Source organism: Podarcis melisellensis, assembly GCF_964234715.1.
Source record: "Podarcis melisellensis genome assembly, chromosome: 7".
Taxonomy (NCBI): Eukaryota; Metazoa; Chordata; class Lepidosauria; order Squamata; family Lacertidae; genus Podarcis; species Podarcis melisellensis.
The window spans coordinates 2740643-2757376 of record NC_138539.1 but is presented as its reverse complement, the minus strand read 5'-3'; the positions used below and the strand labels follow the sequence as shown (position 1 = coordinate 2757376).

Here is a 16734-nt window from a genome sequence, read left to right as displayed (position 1 = left end):
TCCTGGAGTACTGGAGATTCTCTCTCTGTCCCCATTGCCTGCTAACTACAGAGTGGTTCCAAGGGCTTGGGTACATGTGTTTTTTTGTGTAGATGTGGAGCCTGCCATGGATGCTTTAGCTGAGACTCCTGCATTGTAGGGGTTGGACTAGATGACCCACGGGGTCCCTTCCAACTCTACAATTCTGTGATTCTACCTCTTGAACCCGAGCCCCTGCTTAATATTGTAATCACACACTGATAAAAGGCCTTGATTCAGCCCCCATTGAAAGGGACATGCTTCCTAGGATCTTGGGCCAAACCCCTTCCGTTCTGCTAGGGCTTGCTCCCTGGGAGTAGTTATCATAATTTTATTTACAGTGGTACCTCGGGTTAAGTACTTAATTCATTCCGGAGGTCGTTCTTAACCTGAAACTGTTCTTAACCTGAAGCACCACTTTAGCTAATGGGGCCTCCTGCTGCCGCCGCGCCGCCGGAGCACGAATTCTGTTCTTATCCTGAAGCAAAGTTCTTAACCTGAAGCACTATTTCTGGGTTAGTGGAGTCTGTAACCTGAAGCGTATGTAACCTGAAGCGTATGTAACCCAAGGTACCACTGTATTTATTAAGTTCCTGCGGCCCCAAGGCAGGTCCACAGCAGGCAAGAGGGCTCCTTAAACAGTTTGAACGCAGCTTTGCGAACACTTCCAGCAGAGATAAATAAATTAGGCCGTTTTTATGAAATGAAAGCCCAGCTATGAAGTTGTTTGGCTTCCAGCTATTGATCTATCGGTTTCTATTTCATTAGTTAAAAATTCTAGCCATTCATTTCTCTAAGCCGGACAAGAGGGAGGGAATGACTTTCGTTTTCTCTCTCTTTCTCAAGATGCAGTAGCTGGAAAGGCTTCTGCGCTTATCTGCTGGAACAGAGTTTCCCGCCCTCCAGCTCAGGACGGGTTTTCTTTCCTTTGCTTGGGATGAGGGGACAGGGGTCTGGAGGGCCGCTGTGAATCGTGGCGCTTCATGGCTTCAGACCAGGCTTCCTCAGCCTCAGCCCTCCAGATGTTTTTGGCCTACAACTCCCATGATCCCTCGCTAGCAGGGATGATGGGAATTGTAGTCTCAAAACATCTAGAGGGCCAAGGTTGAGGAAGCCTTGTTGTTGTTTAGTTCTTTAGTCGTGTCCGACTCTTCGTGACCCCCTGGACCAGAGCAGGCCAGGCCCTCCTGTCTTCCACTGCCTCCCGCAGTTTGGTCACACTCATGCTGGTAGCTTCGAGTACACTATTCAACCATCTCATCCTCTGTCGTCCCCTTCTCCTTGTGCCATCCATCTTTCCCAACATCAGGGTCTTTTCCAAGGAGTCTTCTCTTCTCCTGAGGTGGCCAAAGTCTTGGAGCCTCAGCTTCAGGATCTGTCCTTCCAGTGAGCACTCAGGGCTGATTTCCTTCAGAATGGATCGGTTTGATCTTCTTGCAGTCCATGGGACTCTCAAGAATCTCCTCCAGCACCAGAATTCAAAAGCATCCATTCTTCAGCTATCAGCCTTCTTTACGGTCCAACTCTCACTCTCACTCATTGTTAATAGTTTGCACCAAAATAAAGCCTGTAAAAGACAGGTCAGAGTCCTGCCTGGTTACTCTCGAGCAACCGCAACAGCATCTGACAGTCTGCTTGGAACTTTTTAGCATCTTTTCCCAGCTTCCCATTTTATCTTTTGCTTTAGTGCTTCTTCCCGAGCAGGCTAGTTTATGAGCACTTTTTAACAACCGAAACTTGTAAAAGATCCCTGGCTGGTCTTGCCGAAATCCCCACTGTGAGAAAATCTTGTGATGGTGGTGCTGATGGTGATGGGGAGAAAATGCTTTGACGCATCCCAGAATAAGAAGATGCGCAAGGCAACAGAGCTCAGTCCAGTCCATAGCAAAGGGTCCCATCCTGTGAGGGACCGTCCAGATGTTTTGCAGTGACTGCCTGTCTTGGTGGTGGTGGGGGAGAGGAGTTTGCCCCACGGTTGGGCTTGGTTGATGCCTCTGATCGGCAGCGATGCTCCGGGAATGCGGCTGCGCCAGCAATTTTGTTTGCACATGGAACAGATGGGCCTGTGTCGTCACCAGCCGGCTGCGTGACAGCCTGGGTGAAGAGAGTGCTCATTGACACGCTATCAAATTCCACTCACTCACTCGGGAACACACTCGGGTTGGCAGGTGAAAGACGGAATGACGCTCTTCCCCACCTGCCACGCTCAGGCACACGTCTCGGCTGATGGTGCAGGGCTGAGCGATGCAGGAGGAACTCCCCATCATGTTTTTGTGGGGGAGCCACAATGTAAATAAGTAACAGTGGCATGAAATTCTTTTCCGGAAACCAGGCCTTTCAGTTCAGCTCCCAGCTTTCTCAGAGCATGCCTTCTCATAGACCCAAATTTTCTGCATGTTGAAGATCCCTTGCACCATCTCCCTAAAACCTTGGATTAGACCAAGTCATGGAGGAGAGAGTTGTTCTGGGCCACTAGCCACAATGGCCACACTTGGCCGACACAGGGGGAGGCAGCTATGCTTCTGAATGCCAGTTGGGGGCAGCCACAGGAGGGGAGAAGGCTCTTGTGCTCAAATCCTACGGGACAGGACCGCCTCTCCTGGTCTGCCCTATAGAGGACCTTAAGCTCAATGAACAACCATAGTTTAGAGGTCCCGGGCCCCAAGGAAGTCAGACTATCCTCCACCAGGGCCAGGGCCTTCTCAGTGATGGCTCCGACCTGGTGGGATGCTCTGTCCCACGAGACTAGGGCCCTTCAGGATTTAACCTCCTTCTATCGGGCCTGTAAGACAAAACTATTCCGCCTGGCTTTCAATTAGAACTTAGCCTGATCTTTTATTACCCTTCCTTCCCTCCCCCTCCCCTTTTATGAAGATCACCCGCTCTGAGACCCCACAGCTAATTCTCCCCTGGTCTCCTCACTGGCCCAAGTGGGACCAATTCAACCAGCTAGCCCTGGGGATTATCTAATGCTTATTTCCCCTAAATTGATTTCTGAACTTTGAATTTTATTGTTATTCATGTTTTTATACTGTATTTTATGCTGCTTTTACAATTGTTTTAAATTTGTTGTTAGCCGCCCTGAGCCCGGTTTTTGAACCGGGAAGGGCGGGGTATAAATAAAAAAATTATTATTATTATTATTTCCCACAGGCCTCTGGTTAGTCCCCATGAGAACGGGATTATTGGGGCAAAGCAGAGCAACCATAACCCTCCCCTCCATGCCTTTGTCCAGTTCTCTTTTAAAGTCACCCCTCGCTGCCACCTGTTCCATTGGTTAACTATGTGCAGTGTGAAAAAGTCCTTCCTTTTCTCTGTCCTGCATCTTCCCATGCCCAGCTTCGTCCCACGTCCAAGGGTTCCTGCGTTACGAGAGAGGGAGGAAAACTTTTCTCCACCCGCTCTCTCTCCATGCCGTGAATAATATCATAAACTTCTATCCACGTTGCCTCTCGCTTGCCTTTTCTCTAAAGGGAAAAGCCCCAAACGCTGTGAGCTTTCTTCATAACAGGGTTTCTTCACCCCCTAGATCATTGGGGTTGCCCTTTTCTGAACCTTTTCCAGCTTCGCAGTATCCTTTGTCCCTTTGTCTCAAGGCAGTTTGCTGAAGGCAGGAGGTAAATGTAAAGGGACCCCTGACCATTAGGTCCAGTCGTGGCCGACTCTGGGGTTGCGGCGCTCATCTCGCTTTACTGGCCGAGGGAGCCGGTGTACAGCTTCCGGGTCACGTGGCCAGCATGACTAAGCCGCTTCTGGCGAACCAGAGCAGCGCAGGGAAACGCCGCTCAACTTCCCGCTGGAGCGGTACCTATTTATCTACTTGCACTTTGACGTGCTTTTGAACTGCTAGGTGGGCAGGAGCTGGGACAGAGCAACAGGAGCTCACCCCATCGCAGGGATTTGAACCGCTGACCTTCTGATCTGCAAGTCCTAGGCTCTGTGGTTTAACCCACAGCGTCACCCGTGTCCCTTGGAGGCAGGAGACAAAGGCCTTGAATAAGGAAACATAAATAGAAGACAAAACAAGCCCTCTTAGTTCCTCCGCTGTTGCCATACAAGTGGGTCCTTGCCAAATGTTGTGACATGGGAATGGCACGTCGCTGGCAAGCCTGTGCCTTTCTGCAATGCTTCCTGAGTCCCTGGCCTTATTTATTCTGATCCCCAGCCAGGCACCTGGCCGTTTCCTGCTGCTGGCGAGGCGGCGGCAACACCTCGGCCCACCCAGGATGCGCTTATTTACCCTGCCGGGAACTTTGCATGGCTTCCCCCTGCCTGCAATTCAGTAGAAGATCAAGCTCCTTTTTGCAACTTTTGTAATATCTGCACGAGTGCTAATTAGCATCTCATGTCTTTCTCCTTCTCTCCAGGAACGGCGAGGCTGGATTCCGCCCATGGCTCCCCTGGCTATTCCCCATCCAGTTATCTGAACAGGTCAACCACCAGCCGCTACATCGCAAGGTCTGTATACCTTCCCTCTAGAGGAGAGACGCTAGTCCCCAGAATGTGAACAGAGCAAGTGTCCTGTTAATCCTGGAAGCTCTGGAAGCTCTCAGGTCATTTTGCTAAGCCCCTGAAACTCTTCTATGCCATCTCGAAAGGTTGTAGTCTGACCGAGTGACTGAGAGACGTGATGGGCTGTTATGACGTCCCTTCTTTCTCTTCTCCACCCCACTCCCAAGGGCTTGATTGGCGGAGGGCATTTTGCCAATGATATAGGTGGGGTGGGGGGCAAAAAGCAGTTGAAATGGATCAGGTGGGGAAAGAGAGAAAGCTGCAGGCCTGGCTTACTTTGAGGCATGTATCGTGGGTTGAAAAGCAGCAGTTTCCTCTCTTGCTTCCTTGCCAGGGGAGGTGGCAGATGAGGTGGCAGTTAGTGATGGGTGGGTTAAACCACAGAGCCTAGGACTTGCCGATCGGCGGTTCGAATCCCTGTGACGGGGTGAGCTCCCGTTGCTCGGTCCCTGCTCCTGCCAACTAGCAGTTCAAAAGCACCTCAAAGTGCAAGTAGATCAATAGGTACCACTCCGGTGGGAACGTAAACAGCGTTTCCGTGCGCTGCTCTGGTTCGCCAGAAGCGGCTTTGTCATGCTGGCCACATGACCCGGAAGCTGTACGCCGGCTCCCTCGGCCAATAAAGCGAGATGAGCGCCACAACCTCAGAGTCGGTCATGACTGGACCTAACGGTCAGGGGTCCCTTTACCTTTACTTTAAGGCAGGGATGCCCAACAGGTCAATCATGATCTACTGGTAGATCCCCGTGAGCTTTTGGTAGATCGTGGTTGATCTCTTGCTCCCTTTCCTTAGTGTCGGTAAAACGGACTCCTGCCCCGCCCCCTTGCCCTGCCCTCCATTGTTGTATGATCTCTGGAAGGGAAGACGGAGCTTCTCTGTGCTGCTGTTTTGATCCATAGTGATCTTTTTGTGAGTGACTTTACCCATTTGTCCCTTGCCTTTAACCCCCCCCAAACGGAACTCCCCCCCAAAACCTTTTTACAGTGGTACCTCTGGATGCATACGGTATCCGTTCCAGAGCCCCATTCGCATCCTGAGTATAATGTAAGACATGACTGCGTGTGGGTAACCGCGGAGCGTAACTTGTAAACGCTCAAGCCGAAGCACATTTAACCTGAGGTATCACTGTATTAAAAATGGGGGGCTTTTCTCCTTCCTAAAAAAAGCTCAACAATTGAGCTGAACCCCCCAAGAATGAGGGTAGACCACTGTCAGTTTTTAATTCTGAACATAGATTGCAGTCTTTTTGGTACCTGGCAAATGCTACTGGACTGCCACTTCCATCATTCCTGAAAACCATTCTGGAAAAGCTAATGCTCAAAGTCCCGTCTACACAGAGGGATAGCTAGAAAAGACACTTCTTATCTGGTCTGGTTTGACTTCAGGAAATATCTCCTGTATTTTTGTCTTGTGAACTACCCTGCGATTTTCGGATGAAGGGCAGTATGTAAATTTAATTAATAAATTAATAACCCACTTTGAGGGTTTTAGCATTTGACGTATAAATTATAAATGGGGGAAGAGAGGCTCCCAAGCGTACCAGCAAAATGTATGCTAGTTTATGGAACTTTTAACAGTGAAAAGATTTGACAGCAGAGATCAGGGGCCACTATTTTGGGAACTCTGCTCTGCACATTGTGGAAGAAAAGAGGACAGAACAATCATACTAAACACCTATTATTGTTGTTGTTGTTGTTGTTGTTGTTGTTTGTTTAAATCTTAGTTATTTTTTACTTAATTTTGCTGTAATTCTGAGGCATTCCCTCATGCATTTGTCAGTTACGATTTGTACCGTTTGTACAGATTGTTTGTCTTTTACAAAAAATTTATAAATGTGGTTTTGAGAATGATAGCCCCTGCCGCTCAGCCGTGCTGGCCAGGGCTGAAGTGAGCTGCTTGTCTCTCTCCTTCCCTGCAGCCGAGCCGTCCAGCGCAGCTTGGCCATCATCCGCCAGGCCAAGCAGAAGAAGGAGAAGAAGAAGGAATACTGCATGTACTACAACCGCTTTGGCAAATGCAACCGCGGCGATAGGTGCCCCTACATCCATGACCCGGAAAAGGTGGCCGTCTGCACACGGTAAATGATCTTCCTTTCCAGAAGCCGCAGGAAGGGACAGTGCTGATGTCCCCAAAGGTGGTGGATTAACCAAGTTAATGAGGCGAAAAGGGGCACGTCTCCATTTTCATCCAGCGTGCATCAGATACACATGTATAACCCACACATTGGCCACAGCTGTCTGCGATTGCAAGCGCCGCCCTAAGCGAACATGTCAGCAAATTAAAACTGGCCTAAGTTGGCCATGGGAGCTTTGCAGAAATCGACAGGGCCAGTCCCATTTTGGAAAGGCCTTTCCAAAGAAATATCTGTGCTCGGCCTCATGCTGGTGGAAGCTGAAATTGCGTTACGCAACATCAGCGGAAGCCATGCGCAAGGGCTTCCACTCGCGCAATGGGGCACCCTGCTCCTTCTGCTGTGCACCCCCTGAAATCGGCTGGGGAGGGGGTCAGGAGAACCGCCAAAACAGCTCACAGAGTTTGGAGTGTGAGGATTGTTCCGCACGGCAAGCGGAAATATATTTGTAACGGTTGAATTCCACCATTCCCCCCCTGCCGAAATTTTTCAGCTGTCATCTGCTTCCCTCCAAAGCTCCTCAGACCTCCCTCTTCTCCATCTTCTCGACAGGTTTCTCCGTGGTACATGCAAGAAGACCGATGGGACCTGCCCCTTTTCGCACAAGGTTTCGAAAGACAAGGTTGGTTTGGCTCTTAGTCGGCCGAGGGAGGTGGCCGCAGTGGGGACGTGTTTCAAACAACGTATTTGTCAGGGATGCAGGTGGTTGCTCACGAGTAAACAGCCAGGATTCTGACCTGCCTTTTACAGGTTTTATTACTATGTTCAGTGCAGGAACCCAGAGTTCATGTCTGTCTCAGTCACTTGCAGATTCCAGGAGTTGGCTCTTCTGGTTACGCCCCCAGCATAAGAACTTACACCCCAAGTCTCCGCCTTCTATCTTTACATTTGACCCACTTGCGAAAACTAGGCGACGACGGAAGCTGCATGCCTGTTTCCCTATCAACCTGGCTGGGAGCGGTGCTAGGGCTCACCATAGCCTCTGTGAGCCTTTGCCTCACTTCGCCCTTCCTTTCCCCCTCCGTTTCGCCGAAGCGTCACTCTCACCACTCCCTGACAAAGTGATACTGCTGAGCAACGTTCCTGTACGCTTCTGCCCCCCTCCCCCCTTTCGATGGCAGTAAAGGTAAAGGTAAAGGGACCCCTGACCATTAGGTCCAGTCATGGCTGACTCTGGGGTTGCTGCGCTCATCTCGCTTTACTGGCCGAGGGAGCCGGTGTACAGCTTCCGGGTCATGTGGCCAGCATGACTAAGCCCCTTCTGGTGAACCAGAGCAGCGCACGGCAACGCTGTTTACCTTCCCGCCGGAGTGGTACCTATTTATCTACTTGCACTTTGTCGTGCTTTCAAACTGCTAGGTGGGCAGGAGCAGGGACAGAGCAACGGGAGCTCACCCCGTCGCGAGGATTCGAACCGCCGACCTTCTGATCGGCAAGTCCTAGGCTCTGTGCGCCAACTGCATCCCCCTCGATGGCAGTACCCTGACAGTATTCATTCGGAGTTGGCTTGGAAAAGCTGTTCAGGGTCGCCATGGGGCTGCTTCCTATCGTGAGAGCAAAGCGGGTCTCTTAGGCTGCTTTGATCGCTCAGTTGGCTAGCGTGGGGAGCTGATGATGGCAAGGCTGCAGGTTCCATCCCTGGATGAGGCAGCTGCATATTCCTGAGATGCAGGGGGCTGGAAAAGACGATGCTCAGGGTCCCTTCCAACTCTATGATTCTGTGATGCATCAGTATTTTAGCACATTAAGCAGGTCAGGGCAACTTGGGCTGCCTTCTTCCGCATCCGAGGTGCCCACAGGCACAGGTGGAAGAGCATCCTTAGGGCTGGCTGTCACTGGCAAGCACATGCTTGCAACATACTGTACTGTGCCGATTGCCACGGCAACCGGCTTGATGGCACCGGGTGGCAGGTTTTGGCTCGTGGCAAGCAGGGCAGAAGCAGAGGGTCCCATTTCTGAAGATCACGGCAACTGCATTTGATGAGGGATGGATTGATTGAGAGCCAGTGTGGTGTAGTGGTTAACAGCAGTAGACTCATAATCTGGTGAACCGGGTTCGCGTCTCCGCTCCTCCACATGCAGCTGCTGGGTGACCTTGGGCCAGTCACACTTCTTTGCAGTCTCTCAGCCTCACTCACCTCACAGAGTGTGTGTTGTGGGGGAGGAAGGGAAAGGAGAATGTGAGCCGCTTTGAGATTCCTTCAGGTAGGGATAAAGCGGGATATTAAATCCAAAACTACTCCTCAGATGCCACTGTTCCACGATGCGCCATACCCAGAGCAGCTTGCAGAGAACATTCAAAACATCAGAATGCAAATATGGAAGATACAGAGCATGCCAGTAAATTAAAAAACTGAGAAAAATCAGCAGTTTAACAAACAGAACAAATTCAATATTACAAAAACACAAACAAAACAGTCATGGTTTAAGTGCATAAATAAAAAGCGAGTAAAAACAGAAATAAAGTTTCTGGTCTTCCAGCTCTCCAAGAAGCCCGGCTTACATACAGTTCAGAGGGGAGGGGTCTTCTCACCAGGCTAGATGACATGCAGATGGCTGCCATATCTTTACTCCAGAGGAGGCTGGCAGCAGCAAAAAGGAAAGGTTTGGAAGGGCAGAGATGGCCAGTCTCTTCCCCAGCCCCCTGGAAGTACCAACTCCTGGTGCAGGTCTCATTATCCCACCCAGAATTCAGGATAGGAGAGTTCCATCCTCACTCTAGAGCGTGACCCATATTGGGAGAGAGGGGGCTGCTGTTTCATATGTGTGGATTTATTTATTTAGACCAGAGGTAGCACCCCCTGGGAGGGCAGGGGTTGCAAAGAGGCAAGGGGGCCGCAGGGGGCTGCTGGAGGTGTTAATTACTATTACTTTGGTAAATGACCATCAGGCTTTGAAAAATGGGTATTGCTGGATTATGCTCACTAACGTTGTTGACATAATTAAGCTAAATAGTTTTGATTTGATTTTGAATAAATGTGCCATTCATTGTTACTGTTTTGAATTTTATTGTGTTATCACCTTCCTTAGAGGGTCGTGCAAACCGCTGTTCTGAATAATGCTCTTTATAGAGCAGGGGGCACTGGGGATTGGGGGATGGAACCAAGGGGGGCAGTAGCCCCCCCAAAAAGTTTGGGAACGACTGATTTAGTAGATTTATAACCAGCTTGATCAAAAAGCTCTCCAACCAAGGGACAAAATTTTTTTTGGATAAAACACAGCTCAAATTCACAGTCCAATTAAGAACAAATATATATGAAGCCATTGTTGTTAAACACACACACACATACACAGAGAACCATCATCATTACAAACAAAGATAAAATCAATACAGCTTTTAAAAGAGATAGAGGTAGCTAAATTATATGTCTGGGTAGGCTGGCCGAAACAAAAAAAAAGTTTTCAGCTGGCCCCAGTCAGGCCATTAACTATGACTTCATGCTCTCTGCCTCCCGCCCTCCCTGACGGCTCCCAGATGGTATCAGGTGCAGCATTTCAGCTCCCTGAGAACTCCCATTTTCACTAACAGAAGATAAGCAGGTTTCTGGCCCTTATTACTTTTGAAGAGATGCTTAAAGCTGTGTGAGCAAAACATGCTTCAATCTCAGAATCCGGAGAGGTAGCTAAATATGCTTTTTTGCCAAGGGGGGGGGGGAGCTGCTGCAAAGCTCCCATGTCCCCACCCCCCTCCCTGTGACTAGCAAACCCAGAATAAATAATGTCGACCCAGAATAAATAATGTCGACCGCTGAAAAATATTTGCAGAATAAATGCAGCAAAGTCGGAGAGTCGTGCGTATTTGCTAATTTACCTAGGTTCTGAAATTGCACAGAATGCAGGTTGCCTGGGGCGGAATTTCGTTCTCCTTTTTTGTGAGCACAGAGTAACCCACCCCTGTGCTGTACTGAATGGGAAACTAAAGGCACCCAGTACCTCCCCCCCGCCAGAACTTGTGGTTCAACGTGTGGTTTTCCCCAAGCAAGTCCATGCTAGCGAACTGCGTTGGGGGAGAGGAGTGGACTTCTTACTTTCTATTTTGAGTTGGGGAGTTTCTAGGCTGCGGCCTCCCCTTCCTTTGCTGAGCTCAGAGCCCTTTCCGCCGTGATTTATAGCCCAGGGGTAGCCGGCTGCCCGGAGGCAAGTGGGGACTTCGGCACCCGCTCCTGTAGCTTCCTGTTAACCTGGCGATTACCAGGAAAGGTGATGTCCGCCTCATTTATCAAAGCACAACCCAAAGAGAGGGGCTGGTGAGTTAATCCTTACCGCAAAAGAAAGCGGTTTTCTGCTGTGCTCAGGCTTCGCTGCAAATGGCCTGGCTGGAGTCCACTGTCTCCAAACAAGCCCTTTCTTTTAAAGGCAGCTTTCTCGTCCTGTGTCTTCAATTTAGTACAGGAACAGATTTTTTTTTGGTCTGGATACACGATTGCCCCACCTCCTGGCTGCTGCCAAGAACAAATGTGCTTGGAATAGAGTTTGAGAAGTCCCTCTGTTGTCTGTCCCTTTCTTTCGCAAACCCTCAGGGAGACCAGGTGGTGCGCAAGAACTTTCTGGCAAGAGCATCAGGGGTGCAAACCAAACGGAAGGGAACACATGCCATGGAATGATGTGGCTATTGGTTTATTACTGACCCTGCTCCTTAAGGCCCTAGGGTGGGATTTTTGAGCAACCAAGCAGCAGACAATTTATTTTAAAGTTGTGCTGTGCCTAGCCAGGGCCTTGAGACAGAGGGGGGTGGCAGATGTTGGAGGTGGTGTTGGGACAGTGGACAGAATAGGGCTGCCCTGCATCTGGGATTTCCCGGGATTCGTCCATTGGAAATAGCGTCCAGGCAGAGTTTCTAAAAAGCAGTTAAGTAATGGCAACCCTAGGACAGAGCTATGTGCTGTGTGCCCTGCCATGTGTCCCCTAAGCTAGACTGCTGCCCTGAGAGGCAGCCGAGGACACTGGCTCCATTGCCAGTGTCAGATTCGGTTTGGAAAACCAGTTCGGGAGGGTTTTGTATATGGAGTGGAGCCAGGGAATGGCATCTTGTCCTCTGCCTCAGGCAGCAAAATGTCTTGGACTGGCCCTGCAGCTACTCCATTGACGTTGTTGTCCCACCAAGTTGCCTGGCTTGGAATGGAGACAGAGGCAGGCCCAAGGCTTTCCAGAGGTGGTTGACTTTCATAAACGCCTCTTGGGCCTCCGATTGCTCTGCGGATTGTATGAACAAACATGGTTAGAGGTTTGTATTCGCGGGGTGTGTTTGTGGAATACAGTTGTGTAGCAAGCCCTTTGGTCCTCCTACGTCAAACTGATGCCCTCCAGGTGCTGTTGGACTTCAGCTCCCATCCGCCTCAGCCAGCTCTCCTCGGGGGTCAAGCGCCATTTGTAGTTGTGGCACCACTTTGGAGCAACCCTTGCACAAGTTGGACTACAACTCCCATCAGCCTCTAGCTAGTCCAACAACGTAGTCCAACAACGTCTTGAAGGCTGCCAGAGTCCTGAACTAAATCAAAAAGAAAATCTGCAAACATTTACGTTCAAAATTAATTGGTTTGTTTTTTTCAAAAAGGGCAAAGCGAGAAGAGAAGGAACTATTATCTCTGGCTGCCTTAGAAGCCCAGCAAAGAGAGCAGTTTTGATAGGTTTCCTGAGAATATGTCACAAGAAGAGTCGAAGCATCGAACAGCTTTCCTTATTTAGAGGGTGGGGCACAGTGGGGAAATGGCCCGGCCCTCCCGGGCAGACTTCCTTGTGGCCCCCAGTTTGCTGCTCACCATCCCTGGGGCCGCCAGCCCCCTGCCACTCTCCGTGTGCCAGCGCAGCTGAGTTTGCGGATGCGAGAGGTTAGCATGAGGCTAAGACTTGGGCTGGAGCAGGCTGCTGTTGCAACAGCTTTTCCCCTTGAGGGACTTGACAAGAATCAGCATTTTTCTCCCTAATAGAGCTTCAAAACTCTGTTGTGAGCAATTTGGAAATTCACGTCGAGTTTCGGGTTCATTAGCCGCCGGCTCCGGGAAGGCGTACGCGCGTCTTCGGGGCTTCCTAATATGGCCGCAGCGCCTTGCATTAATGTTATTGTTATTTGCGCGGACATCGCGGGGTGCAAACAAGGTTAATTGAAACGAGAACGGCGCTTCCTCTTGGTAATGGCTCAGCCGTGACAGCTGGGAGGAGTTGAGTTTTGCATAAGAGCTGCCTTTATTATCCCTTTTTATTAGAGCTAATTTGATCTCTATATCAAAACCTACATTAAGGGAATCGTTTACGGTCACGCCACCGCCGACAGGAGAAGGCAGCCCCAGAGCCCTGTCCTTTATTTTAATGTCTGCAGTTAAAAGACAATTAAAAATAAACTCTTTGCTTTTAAAGCCCTCTTTGTTTTTCCTTCTTGCGTGGCTTTTAGCCTTCCATTTTCCTGTCCTCTTTCTCTCCCCTCCCTCCTCCTCCTTCTCACTCTAGTGAACTAATTCAGTTAAAGCCCTAATACGTTCTTCGGGGGAAAGTTCCCTCCCCCATGCATCGCGTCGCCCGTGCTTGTTGCACATCTGTAAATACTGGCCGGAGGATCCCTGAACCTGCAGGACTTAAGGCCGTGTTGCTTGGCAGAAGCGGTGGCTCTGTTCACTGGGCAATCAGCCGGTTTTTGTGTCCATGTGGTCAGCCAGGAAGGGAAGAGGGAGAGCGTGGAATTGAAACTCTGGGGGTAAGGCGAGCCAAGCGCCCAGAAGGAGCATTTCACAAGCCATGTGGCGGCTCTGGGCCTTGGAAGGTACACTCAGGAGCAAGATGCTTTTAAGAAATAGGAATATTCTTATTTAATGTTATTCTCTGCAGAGTCACCCTGGAGCAGCCCTCTGGTGCCCTCCAGCTGTTTTGGACGGCAACTCCCATCTGCCCCAGCTAGCATGGCCATACTGGCTGGGGCTGATGGGAGTTGTAGTCCGAAACAGCTGGAGGATGCCACAGGTGCTTCCTTGGCTGACCAGCAGTCCTAGTGTTTTCATCCCTGCAAAGGCAGAGCTTTGCCACCCTGAGCTGCAGCCCCTCTCCACCTCCAGTAGCCACTGAAGGTGGAGGAGGAGGATTGTCACAGCAGGCCAGTAATTCCTTTTTAATTACCCAGCAGCTGGCAGAAGGTATAGTTTTGTGCTTTGTGGCAGGAGTGCTCAAGGCGGCCCCACATCTGTCTCTGCGCACAGATTGGTTTTGATGTGCTTTTTCACATCACCAGCACCTGTGAACAAAGGTAGCGGGAGCAATGAGTTCTGTGGAGTCCTGCCCACCAACTGGAGGAAACAATGGCCAGAATCTGGCTTCAAGCTGCCGCAAAAGGCGTTTCTCTCAAAGATGCCAGAAATGGGAATCAAAGTACCCTTTGGCCCATCGCTACTCTCGTCTGGTGAGGTTTGGGTGTCGTATCATGACACCTAGCCTTTGGAACTCCCTCCCTCTTGAATATTAGACAGGCGCTGTGCTCTTGCCATCAGAAGGTCCTTCCTGATGTTTAGTCGAAATCACCTCTCTTGTCATTTGAATCCATTGGTTTGGGTTCTCGGCTCTGGAGCAGGAAAAAACAAGCTTACTCCATCTTCGATGTGGCAGGCCTTCAGGTATTTGAAGATGCCTATCCTATCACTTCTCAGTCCCCTCTTTCCCAGGCTAAACACAACCAGCTCCTTCAACTGTTCTTCATCAGGCTTGGTTTCCTTGATCATCTTGGTCTCCCTCCTCTGCACACCTTCCAGCTTGTCAACATCCTTCTTAAATTGTGGCACCCAGAACTGGACACAGGATTCCAGGTGGGGTCTGACCAGGGCAGAATAGAGTGGTATTATGACTTCCCTTGATCTGGACACTGGACTTAGGTTCAACTTCTGGTGCCTACTGACTTTCTTTGTTTCTGATGTTATAGTTTTAATGGTTGTTGGGGTTTTTTTTGTATGGAGTTACTTAGAGATCGCTGTAATTAAGCACTGTACAGTCATACCTCGTGTTCTGTTTGCTTCAGGTTGTGTCCCGTGGCGATCTGGAAGAGAGCCAGTGTGGTGTAGTGGTTAAGAGCGGTAGTCTCGTAATCTGGGGAACCGGGTTCGCGTCTCTGCTCCTCCACATGCAGCTGCTGGGTGACCTTGGGCCAGTCACACTTTTCTGAAGTCTCTCAGCCTCACTCACCTCACAGAGTGTTTGTTGTGGGAGAATGTTAGCCGCTTTGAGACTCCTTAAAAGGGAGTGAAAGGCGGGATATCAAATCCAAACTCTTCTTCTTCTACCGGAAAGGGTTACTTCCGGGTTTTGCCACTCATGCATGCGCAGACGTGCAAAATTACACCATGCACAGAAGGAGTGAATTGTGACCCACGCATGTGCAGATGCGGGTTGCGTTCTGCTCATGTTGCGAACAGGCCTCCGGAACGGATCCTGTTTGCAACCAGAGGTGCCACTCTATAAGTTATCAGATGCATAGTATGTGCACCGCAGGGAAGCAGCGATGAAGGCGACTAAGTAGTTTGGTGCGCCTGGCTCTTGCAAGAGACCTGCACAAAGTGTGGAAGCCGCAAACAAATAGAAGACTCAATTTGCTGCTCGCTCACGAGACTTCCTGGGTGGCCCTGAGAAAGTTGCTTTCTCTGCAAGTTGCATCCTGCCAAATGGGAATATTTGTGGCCAGCTTCGCAGGGTTGTTGTGAGCGTAAGAGATGCATGTGTAAACCACACCAGAATCAAATCTGGTGGGCGTGGGAGACTGTGGCCTTCATTTTATAGCAGGGATGGTTTTCTGTCAGACTTGGGGGTTGGAACTGGCACTAAATCATCTTCCCTCCTGACTTTGTCCTTTCAGATGCCTGTGTGCTCTTATTTCCTGAAAGGGATCTGCAACAACAGTGACTGTCCCTACAGCCATGTCTATGTTTCCCGGAAAGCGGAGGTGTGTTCAGACTTCCTCAAAGGCTACTGTCCCTTGGGAGAGAAGGTAAGATGGGGCAAGGGCTTGGACAAGTATCCCATTGAGATGTAACCCTCATGCAGCTGAGAATCCATATATCTTGCGATTGTTGTTTTGTCTCATGACATGGTCCATACTCACAGAAAACCCAGTGTCTGCAGCTGAGAAGGATGTCTCCTTTTCAGATTTTTTTAATGTTCTCCCACATTCTCTTTCCTCCCTTTTGGGGTTCAGTACCACAGCTGAGTAGGCAGGACTTCTCAAATGGCATCTACCCCTTCCTGGGTTTCCATCTTCAAATCCAGCTGGGATCACACAGTGTGATTTGCACCCTGTGTGTGTGTGTGCATATGCCACTTTGGAAAAGTTGGGATTTAAATTTTGGGAATCAAAAAAAGTAAAAATAGCCGGCTGAGTTTGGCTCTGTGTGTGGTGTGTGCTGTGATTCTCGGTTTGGCAAGAAGCAACCAGGGATAACTTAATGTTAAATTCTCTGAAAATCAGGGCTACCTCAGAGGTAAGGAATCTGCTATTTCAATGAAACCAAGGGGGCTCCTGATGAGAAACTTGCTCATCAGTAATATAGTTGTTTTTTTTTTAAAAAAATGGAACTGTTTTTAGATTTTTCTTTAAAAAGTACTGGGTTTAATATAGATATGTGTTTGGTTTTTTGCTTATAATATTGTAAGTCACTTTGAGTTGCCATGGCAAAATTGCGACTAATACATTTAATAAAATCATTGTCGTGTTTTTGTGGTTAAGCAATATTCCGTAGTTTGTGCTGTGTGAAAAACTGCTTTCCTTTTGTCCTGAATCTTTCAACATTCATTGGATGGTCTTAACCTCTTGCCTTATAAGAGAGAGAAAACCACTTCTTCCTATCCAGTTCCTCCACACCAAACATAATTCTCGACTTCTCTGCCATGTTCTCCCACCCACTTAGCTCACCTTTCCCCAGAAACTCAGAAGCCCCAGCTGTTGTCACCTTTCTTCACTGGGGAATTCCTTCATGCCCATGATGCCCTCTTGGGTTGCCCTTTCATTCAACTTTTCTAGCCCTGCAATATTCGTTTCTCAGATGTACAGTCACACACCTGATGATCCCACCTTTTATGTGCTTCTTTTGGGCGATGGGCTTTAGGG

At 49.5% G+C, this 16734-nt stretch overlaps 1 protein-coding gene across 1 annotated transcript in view; it reads left to right on the top strand.

The window, feature by feature from the left end:
• ZC3H3 (zinc finger CCCH-type containing 3) overlaps nucleotides 1–16734 on the top strand; it is a 262076-nt gene that overhangs the window by 189288 nt on the left and 56054 nt on the right. The window contains exons 6-9 of the mRNA XM_081918720.1: nucleotides 4386–4476; nucleotides 6450–6608; nucleotides 7215–7284; nucleotides 15487–15618. Coding sequence (XP_081774846.1) covers nucleotides 4386–4476; nucleotides 6450–6608; nucleotides 7215–7284; nucleotides 15487–15618 — 452 coding nt within the window. The remainder of the gene's footprint in view (nucleotides 1–4385; nucleotides 4477–6449; nucleotides 6609–7214; nucleotides 7285–15486; nucleotides 15619–16734) is intronic.